The 10,467-nt window shown below is 40.6% G+C and overlaps 1 protein-coding gene across 7 annotated transcripts in view; it reads left to right on the top strand.

Moving 5' to 3' along the window:
• Nucleotides 1-703: 703 nt before the first annotated feature.
• Nucleotides 704-10,467, top strand: part of klc1a (kinesin light chain 1a) — a 34,102-nt gene continuing 24,338 nt past the window's right edge. For 3 of the 7 annotated variants that reach the window (XM_036574049.1, XM_036574048.1, XM_036574047.1), the window contains exons 1-5: nucleotides 716-954; nucleotides 7,687-7,963; nucleotides 8,104-8,169; nucleotides 9,391-9,555; nucleotides 9,650-9,728. In XM_036574049.1, the coding sequence (XP_036429942.1) occupies nucleotides 7,688-7,963; nucleotides 8,104-8,169; nucleotides 9,391-9,555; nucleotides 9,650-9,728 (586 nt within the window). In that variant the 5' untranslated portion in view covers nucleotides 716-954; nucleotide 7,687. Of the gene's footprint in view, nucleotides 955-7,686; nucleotides 7,964-8,103; nucleotides 8,170-9,390; nucleotides 9,556-9,649; nucleotides 9,729-10,467 lie in introns of all 7 variants that reach the window. The other 4 variants (XM_036574052.1, XM_036574050.1, XR_005007413.1 and 1 more) reach the window with 3 other exon arrangements.

The following is a 10,467-nucleotide window of genomic DNA, read 5'->3' as shown; positions in this document are numbered from 1 at the left end:
GCTGCCGTGAGGTGTGGCCCTGCTGATGGCCAAGTCAAGAGGCTCATGGAGGGTGCGCATCCTCCAGGAAAGGGACGTAAATGTTGTTTATATTGTTGTTCGTCAGTTAAAGGTATGTGATGTGTTTATTGTGTTATTTTGTGATGGGCTGTGGGTGTTTTGAAGTAGTGTGAGTTGAAGTAGTTGGCTAATGATGACCTCCCCCGCGAGTTCAGCATTTTGTATAAAGACCATTTCTCATGGTGGTACCATGGCTTCCTGTGCCTTACTTTATGCTGACACTACATTGTTAAGTGAAGTGCTTCAGTTAAGATAGCTCATACTGAAGTGTAGTATAGATTTTAAAGAAAAAGATTGGTATTGGTCAGTATTGAAACTCTTGGTCTCAGGATTGGGAAAGAAAAGTGGTATCATGCCATCTCCAGTAAAATGACCATGTCAAATAAACTCCACGTGTTGGTTTTGTTTTGTTTGTGGTTTTTTTTTGGTTTTACACTCAAGTACAGTACAAAACTATGCAAGAATTTAAGGAGTAATTTTTAATAGACTTTGCTTTTCTATTGTAGGGAGGAGGAGATTTGCAGGGTAGATTCACAGCATCAAAGTGATGTGCATACTCTACCAGACCTAAACCAGGAAAAGCAAAAAACTATAAAATCTGCAGTGAAAAGCTTCCGTAGTGTTTGCGCAATCTTAAGACATTAGCAATTTGGCACTTGGAGAGAGAGCAGATGAACGGCGCTCCTTTAGTCAGTCAGTAAGAGAAGCCTCCTCCTCCCTCTCTCTCTCTCTGTGGTGTGGAGGAGTGGAGGACCGCGGCAAGGCATCGCCTCACCGGCTGGGCTGCTTAGCTACAGCCCGAAACTCAGACAGCCAGGCGAATAGCACCTTATAAACACCGTGTGAGAGATCCCTGAACAAGAAATAGGCGACGACTGGATGTTTTACAGAACGGTAAGGGTTGTTGAACGTGTTATGTGGCTAACTGAGCTGGGTTAGGTTAGTGACTGTGTAACTACTCTGTAATAGCAGCTTAGCTGACCGAGTTTAATGGGAGCGCCTGCCTCCCGTGTCAAATGGGAATATTGACACGGCTAGCTCACTTGTAATGTTAGCTAGGTTTACTGTATTAACGCATCCGTTAACCATATTAAGATATCAAAAGCAGTTTTACAGGCTGACAAATACGATAGTTGGCTGAAGTTAACACTAGCGTTAAATGAACAGCTTAGGCAATAACGAAAGCTGGCTTAGCCAGAGAGGCTAGTTACAAGATTTAGCTGACTAGCTTAGCCTGTTAGCCGCATAGCAAATTTGCTCGACTTGGACATGTTGCTGTTTGGGTTTATCTCATGTTTCACATATAGAAATGGTTTCCTGTGAAGTTCAGGATACCTTTCGGTAGCCCTGTAGAAAATATGTGTCTGGAAATTGGGGTGCAGGGTTTTGAAGATACTGAACTGGCCCAACTCGTTTTAGAGATCAGGGAAGATAGTGAAGCATGTCTGGTTATTAATGCTCACTGGGAAGCTGCCTAACTGTCTTCTGCTGCTGCCTTAGATTTTATTTAACAAACTAGTGAAAGCATACCTGTCCTTAAAATTAGCTGCGCTTTAGCGCAATTATTGTGATAGTTAACTGTCACAGTTACAGTTGACTAAGGTTCAGATAGCTAGTTGTGGATGTAAATATGAGGCCTGTAAAACTGACCTTATCTGGAATCCATATGTACTGCTTAATACCATGCGAGAAGGAATGTATAGGTTTTGCATTATTGGTGTGCAGCTTGATTGTGCTGTAACATAGCAAGGCCTTGTTAGTTATTCATTAGTATTCAAGGAGTGGCTTTCCTCAGTTGACATACCTTCGTCCTCTGCCCCTGAAAGCATTTCTGTTTTGGTCAAGATGTGTGTGTCCAGCTGCTAACCCAAACGTCATCTGAAGTGGCCTTCAAACGGCAGAATTGCCATTTGTTTCCTGGGAAAAAGTTAGCAGTTGTGTTTCATGAATATGTATAATGTCAACATGTAAATTGCTTTTTATCTAAAAAATTACATAGCATTATTATTCGAATGTGTGCTGTCAGGCGTTTGTTATATTCATAGCCTGTATTGAATTTATTTGTTTTTAAACCAAATAATGTATTTTTTGGTACAAAGGCATTTGATTTCTGCTCAAATGTACGTGTTTCTCTTCCTCTTTTTTTCAAGCAGTGTTGAGATAACCATGCACCTACCAAGAACTTCTGCTTTTCTTTTACTACATAAGAAATAGATTAATTGAGTAATATGCACTGATAAAGGAAATGTATGCACTGGTATCAGTCTTGAAACTGATTGGGCTGAAGTGACAGTGCAGTTGGGACAGGGAGAACCACAACAGTCATGTTAATTTAAATGTGGCGTCAGATTACCATAACGATTTCCCGTTGTGAACTTTCCCCCAAGGCTGAAGTAGGCTGTAGAGGACCACTGCAGAAAATGGTGGTTGGGGAGAGCCTAAGGACGATGTTTAGCAGTGGGCTAGCATCTTCCCTCTCCACCGCTCCACATACAGCCAGAGGCACCTGCAGAGTAAGCAGCTGCCCATGGCTGTGGCAAGAAGGGAGAGGAAGCAAAGGCAAAAAGATTTGTTTGAGAAACTGGAGACAGGGGAGTCGATGTGGTGATTTAGAGAGGAAGAAGGCTGGAATGCCGTGCAGTGTTCCAGTTAGGGCTGTAAATCTTTGTCCTCGATTCAAGATGATTGGGATTTGGTGTGAAGTGATTCAGTTCATCATGAAACATGGCAAAAATATTAAAACACAATATTAAAGACATATTCACGATACATGATATGCATCACATTATTTAGTTTTGCAGAGATTTAATAAGTTGGAACTGATAAAATAGAACCTGTAGTGCCACATATAAACAATTTCTGTAATAGTAATATTAAACCTATGACTACAATGATTTTTATTTAATATTTTACTGCACTGCACTAGGATCTAGAAGCCTAATTGTGCTCCCTTTGTAATGAAACGTAGTTCGCCAGTAGCGACTGAAGTGCTGACTTCACACAATGTGCTCAGAACAGCATATAGTGACCTAATTTATCACGATAAAATATCATCATATTGCCCACCCCCGAGTACAATTCAGAATTATTTTAAAAATAGATATAACAAAATATGTGACAGGGCAGAGCTTTTTACGCAGTAGTGTAATATGTACAAGAACAGGGGGGGATTTATGTTTAAAAATAGCCTGAGAATTTTATTTTGGTCCGAAAGTGAGTTCATCTATTGAATTGAAGCAATTACAGTCAGTTCCAACATTCCACATGCAGATGAAGTTCACCTTTAGACTGCTGTATCACAATGCATTCATGCATTTTTACATTCCTGGTGAGCAGCAAACAGTGAAAACGTCCATCATGCGCGGTCCACCACTTCTACTATATCCTGTCGCCCTCTGAGTTGGCGTGTGGCTTTCCTGTGATGTTGCTAAGTGATACTGCTGACTTCATCATGTCCCCAGCGCAGAAAGTGTGCCCTGTGGGGTCTCACAGTTATCATGGGGCTCTGTCCCCTCCTCCTGCTGAGGTTATTTCCTGGTGGATGATGGGGGGGCAGGGGGGGTGAGTCATGCTGCAGTTTGATCAGATTAACACATCAGCTCTGACTAACAAGCCCCCACCAGCCCTGTGCAGTCACTCAGCCATCATATCCCAATTCTACTCTCTTCTTTCTCTCTTTCCCTTCTTCCACCCTGTTAAGTTATTTTAATTGGTTATTATCTTGTTACGACTCAAGATTCTTGTGTGTCACTGTTGTGTAACTCCTACTTTATTGAAAGTATGTATGTAAGAGAATGAGAATAAGAATCTTAGAGATTGTGTGTGATTCAGTATGGCCTATGAGTAAATCAGAGTATGAGAATCTGAGTAACTCCATGCAGGAAAAGAGGTTAGAGGTCTAGTGCAGCAGCATTGCACACAATCACTAGCAGATCATCAGCAGATGTGTCTTCATGTCTTTTTGTCCTCTCTCTCTTATCTTCTTTTTGCTGTACACTCAAGCTGCACAATTAAATGGAGTCTGTAAGATGGTTTGAGCCTGTTTTTGTCTCTTCCTCCTATGGCGTCATTCTGACAGGTCAAATTTAGAACTTCTGTTAGCATGTGGTGATTCATATAGTCTTATACGGAGCAGTTAAGATGGGACTGTGTGTGTCGTTTGAGCCTTATCTCAATCTAAATCAATGCTACATTGTCTTATATTCTCATTTCTTCTCACATAATGAGGGATCAGAGCCTGAAAACAATAAACTGCCCTTGCGCTTCCCTACTGCATTCACTTTTGTTGTCGCCTGTAGCACCTGTGCTGGCTTGATCCTCCTTAAGGCTCTGCTAAGGTTGGTTAAAGAGGTGTGGGTTTTTGTTAGCATGTTGTGAATGCAATTCTGTATTTTGGCAGTCTTAAGCGTTTGAGCAAAGCTTCAAAACACAAATTTACACTTCAAACGATTACATTAAAACTGCTGTCCTCGTCCCTACGGTGCTTTGCTCAAACCTTACCCTCTCTGAATGCAGCGCACTCAGATGTTTCCTTCTCCCTCTGGTACTTCTTGTTCTCGGATCCAGAAAAAAACTGGAAAAAAAAAGGGGAAATTCATATTTTTGTCTGCTGTGATCTTCAGATTTATGGTGCGCTTTTGTTACTGTTATTTTATGTGTACTGCATATATAACACTCAAAAGAAATTGCATGCTCTCTGTTCTATAATTTGTGCATTTTTACTCTGTGTAACAGACTACAGCACAAACATTTTATAGTGTATGCTGTCTTTTGAGGGTTGCATTATTCCCTGTTGATATGTGTACGTGTGCAGCAGAGAGTGAAGTACAGGAGTTCATTAGTGCACTGCCTCCCAGCATGCTGTGGTACTTCCTCTCCAGTGGCTGTCACATGTCAGCCTACTAGCCCCTTGTTGGGTCACATGAATCTCTGAGTGAGCTGTTAGCCTCTGCTTCCTATTTCTTTTTGTGCAGGAATGCTGGCTAATGCTCGAGCAAAAGCAGTCACTAAAGCCCCCGTCAGCTTTACATCAGCACTTTTTTTCTTTTGAGTAGTGGCACTTCATTCCTGATTTGTGACAAATTTGCTTTTTTTACCATTGATTGTTAATTAGATCAATAGATTTATGTTTCCCTCTGGTTTCTTACACTGCCTCAGTTACAGTGCCAGTATTTCAGCATTCCCTGTTCTTGTTTTCAAGTATCAAAACCCCTCCCTTTTCCAAGCTTGCGTCCCCCTCCCTAGCAACCTCCTTCCGCCGTCCCAGGTGAGGTGTATCTTGGCAACATCAAGTACAACTGCTTTGTTTCATCTGAAGAAGCTCTATCAAGTAATGCTTGAAATATTCCAAACAAAAGTGAGTGTGTTTCTGTTCTTATTTAAGCAGGGTGTTGTTGCCATTCACGGTACATCTGGATAGCTGTTTTTCCCTTTCATTTCCCTTTTCAGTCTTGTTGGTGTTGTTTCTCCTTCTGACACTATAGACGTATTGTTCGGTGATGTGAGGGGGCTAAAGAGATTTGCTACGTACTTGACGTGCTGTAGGTTGTGTTACTTCTAATCCTCTTATGATTGTTTATGTGTGATGCATGAAGGGGGAAGGGAGGACAGCGAAAGATAGAAATACAGGAGCTCCAGTAGCATGAGGAGGAAGTGAAATTCGTTGGGAGTAGTAGTGGGTGGTATGGGCAAAAATGTATATGTATATTTAAAAAAAAAAAAAAACATTTTGGATACTGAAGTAAACTTTTTTTGTAGATCAGCAGTGGTGTATTATTCTGCATGTCCTTCCGTTTTTTATAAGAACTATGCTTAACAACGGAGGTAAATCTAAAATACTGTTATTGAAATAGTATTAACACTGTATAGACAGGTGTCAATATTGCTTTCCAACTCTAATAAGATAAAGGTGAGTGTATGTACAGCCCACAGTGGTTTCTCTGAGATTGGCAAAAGGAATTCTGAATTTTGTTTTACGTCCAGACTTCATTTGTCTCATAAGTACATCCCTTACAGTCAAGCTTTAGTCTACGACCATCAAACACTGGAATGTAGTAAATATTACAAGCTGTTCACGCTATCAGTTTTAGCTGTGAAGCTGCGGGGTCTCTTGGCTTGTAGCCCGAGACCACAGTGTCGACTGAAGCAGCTAGCTGAGCAAGGAGCCATAATTGTTACCTCTAGCCAGTACATCAGATGAATCGATATATCATCCTCTACTGAAAGTGATAGGAAATACACCTCACCTTTGTTTGTGCTGGTGCAGGACTTGTTTTGAGGCTGGCTCCCATTGTGCTTATGGAAATTGGTGAAAAATTAATTGCTTTGCTCACTAAAAGAGAGATGTTTTGGGAATGTCTTTTTCCCTTTTACAAACCTGTATTGCCAGTGTATGAGCAGCACACAAAGCCTGGGTGTGTCTTTCTCTCAGTTTGTTCCATGCATCCAAGTTGAAAAGATGCATGTTCGTAGCCAGAATACATACTATACTCAGTAATATGAGATGGCTGGGAGCCAGGGCTGCAAGATACAGACAGAAGACTGTATTTTACTGCAATCAGGATGGTCTCAGAATTCCAGACAAACTTTTTTCACAACCATCCCAGAACCATCCCGAAGTGAAAATTGATCATCCAAAATGTTCAAATTTGTTTACATTACATTTCTCTCTTGTAGTTTTTAACTACTGTTTACCAATTCCCAAAAAGACAAATGTCAGATAGCAATATATGGAATACATGCTAAGCACACATGCATGTACATGTATCCACTTAGATATGCAGTGCACACAAACACATATGTGGTCACATTTCAGTGGTCACATTTAACTAGTCAAAGTCAGGCTGTGTAATTACAGAAATAGTGCCTTACATAGTGTGTTAGCCATGTTTTTCGAATTCTGAATGATACATCTTTTAGTCATTAGTATTGAATGTTGAGTTAACAAGCAAACTATTCTGAACGTAGCCTGGATGTTGTTTAATTTCATTTTTTTGCAGGTAATTTTGTGAGTCGAATTTGACAGGTTGAATCAAAGTACTGAAATAAGCGGCTTCAATACAGTGTTTTAAATATCTGAATATTGAGTTGTTGACTCTGACTGAATGTCCAAAAGTAATTAGCACAGTTTTTTCATATTATTTAATTTGATTTCATGTATGTAGATTTTGTGTATATAACCTGTCCAGTGTTTCCTGCCCTCTGCCTTTTTTGTGTATGTGTATATATATATATAAAGCAAAATAAAAACAGTTTCTGGATTATATAGTATGTAAGTCTTAATGTAACACACACAAGCTGTTCGTCTCTGAAGCATCTCAACAGTTTAAATATCATCCCTTATGCTATTTTTTTTGTCCCTGGGATGACAGGGGGCATTAGTCTGGAGCCCTGGTCACAGCGCAAACAAAATAATACAAAAAAGTAGTGATTTTTTGCATATTTCTGGTTTCTTTGATCAGTATTGTGAAGACCGGTATTGTAATAATGGTGAGCAGTATATTCTACAGCCTTCTTGGAAACAAATGTCTGTTGATATACTTGATATGATATACTTGTTGATTGAAATGCTCAGACACGTTCTAATGAATACTAAGTATATTGTATTATGTTTGCCTGTGTGTGTAGGATGCGTGAGGACATGTCGAGCGTGGTGTGTGTGAAGGAGGTGGAGGGGCAGGGCGACCCTGCGGAGAAGTTGTCCCAGGATGAGCTGCTCTGTCGGACGCGGGAGGTGATGCAGGGGCTGGAGGCTCTCCGGGCCGAACACCAGGCCATCCTTGAAGGGCTGCTGGGGACCCTGCGCTGCCTCAAACAGAGCCAGGAGGGCCGCGCTGTTGAGGAGAAGACAGCCATGATCCAGCGCTCAATGGAGATGCTGGAGCTGGGCCTCAGTGAAGCACAGGTCAGCGAGTACAATATTTTGAAAAGGGGTGAGAGGGAGATGTTATTGAAAGACAAGCCACTTTGTTTAGCTTTGTTTAAAAAAAGAAGATTTAGGAAATGTTCACTCATCACTTCCTCTCCCATGTCTCAATTTGACAGGTGATGATGGCTCTTTCAGGGCACCTGAGCGCAGTGGAGGCTGAGAAACAGAAGCTTCGGGCACAGGTATTCGCACACACACACACACACATAGCCACAACGTCTTGAAATATTAATACAGTTCTCAGGTTCTCAGTATCTTGCCCACAAAGCTGCACACACACACCCACACACACACAAACACACTTTCTCTCTCAGTGCCTCTCTGTGGAAATTTTTTTAAAAATGACAAAATTAAATAAACAAATACAGAGAGTGCTTTCAATTGTGTTATATTGTGTTATGTTGTATTAACTTCCAGTTGTCAGATTGCAGAGTTGTTTACATGTTATTATTATTAATTAGGAATGTACATTGGTACTCAAGAACTCTGAGGTGCCAGTATTTGAATGCTGAAGAGAAGGCATTTGTTCCGTTTCATCACAGGAAGATGTCTAACATTTCAGTGAAACATAACAGTTTTGCTTGTATTTGCGAGTAGGTGTGTTGGCTTAGATTAGATTAGATTAGATAATCCTTTATTAATCACACAACGGGGAAATTTGCGGTGTTACAGCAGCACAGAAGACAGAGCAGCAGGAAATATACAAATAATATATAAAATAGAATAAACAATAAAAGTATAAAGATATATATGTATATGTACAAAGATTACAAGTGTTATACTTTGCTATTCCAAACACCTATCTGAACGTGTGTTGAAGAGTGTTGCCAAGGACGTGTTGTTAAGGACGTGGCTGAAAATGCAGAGATAACGCAGCTGTATCACTACTTAAGTTAGCTCCTCTAGTTGATGTTAGCTAAGTCCAGAAACCATGACAATATATTTCTCTGACAAATAACATGTTGGCACATCATCCATTGAGAAGAAAATACCTTGTGTAGAAGATGAGTCCTCATCAGCATCCAACATGACACTTGTTAGCTCTGTCAGCTCATTAGCTCATCTAAAGAAGCTGCCTCTGTTATTTAACTGGAATGAAAATCCACGTATTTCCTTTGGCTGTTTTTGAATAGTTAAACATGTTCCTTTGCATGCTGTTGTATTTTTGTGCAACACCAGTGATGTCACCTAAAAAGCTAAGTGTACAGCCCTACATTATTTTTGGCCAAACTCTTTTTTTAAAACTGTTGTTTTTCCTTCCCTTGGTTGATAATTTCTTACAGATACTTGAATATTAAAGTTAGTCAGAATGTACATCTGCATAAAGAATAGCTTTTAAACTTTAAATATTCTTTCTTACCTTCCATATGCGAATATCTCTCTCTTTCTGTCCTTTTTTTCAGGTGCGGCGGCTGTGTCAGGAGAACCAGTGGCTGCGAGATGAGCTTGCTGGCACACAGCAGCGGTTGCAGAAGAGCGAGCAGAGCGTGGCCCAGCTGGAGGAGGAGAAGAAGCACCTGGAGTTCATGAACCAGCTCAAAAAATATGACCAGGACCTCAGCCCAACAGTGAGACTCCCTCTAAACTGGATCATTTTAGGTCTTTGCTTATGCATTTTTTCTTGCTCCTCTGTCTACATGTAATTCTTCCTCCTTCATTCAGGATGATAAAGACTCCGACTCCAGCAGGGAGACTCTAGATGATCTTTTCCCTGATGAACAGGATGAGCCCGGCCCTGGCAGTAAGTACCTAAGTGTTGTCTTGTGCTCAGTTTTTCACTTGCAGATCAGTGTCTATGCTTTGTCCAGGCCAGAGAGTGTAGTAATTAAAGTAAACGTTAACAAAGACTCAGTTTTACTTTATTAGAAACACCAAACTTGTTATTTTACTTACCTGCCACTTTATGAGGTCTGCCTGTGTTATAGGTCTGCTGGATAAGAGTACATTTACTTGTAGCACTGTTTTGTCAGCCACTCTCTGTGGCATTCATCACTGCTCAGTTTTTGACAACAGGACTAAAGAATGGCTAACACAAATTGTCTATGGCAACAGGATTGTGGTCTTTATACTTATAAGATGGACATAGAATACAGCTTTTTCTAATATGATATCTTCTATTAACTGAGTAAAGGCACATTTGACTAATTAGCATTAGTATCAGCTTCAGATTAACACTGGATGTGAATAGACACATTTGTTGTATTTGAAAGGAGAGAAGGGGATGAAGCAAAGATAAGAGAGCGGAATAACCTAAAACGTCTAGGTTCCTTGTCGGTCTTTTGGTTTGAGTAAAGGTTGCCCATCCCTTTCTCTCACACTCTTTTGTTTTTGTTGTCCCTTTTTTGTGTTGGCTAATTGGTTCAGACCGTGAAGTACAGGATCAAAGGATTGCGTGGGTATTATCATGGCAGGGGATGTTGCTGCATCCAGGGGCATTATGCTTCATCAAATGCACCCTGACATGCATGAATTCTGAGCAC

The sequence above is a fragment of the Colossoma macropomum genome, unplaced genomic scaffold (assembly GCF_904425465.1).
Source record: "Colossoma macropomum unplaced genomic scaffold, Colossoma_macropomum, whole genome shotgun sequence".
In the NCBI taxonomy this organism is placed as follows: Eukaryota; Metazoa; Chordata; class Actinopteri; order Characiformes; family Serrasalmidae; genus Colossoma; species Colossoma macropomum.
This window is presented reverse-complemented; position numbering and strand designations above follow the sequence as displayed.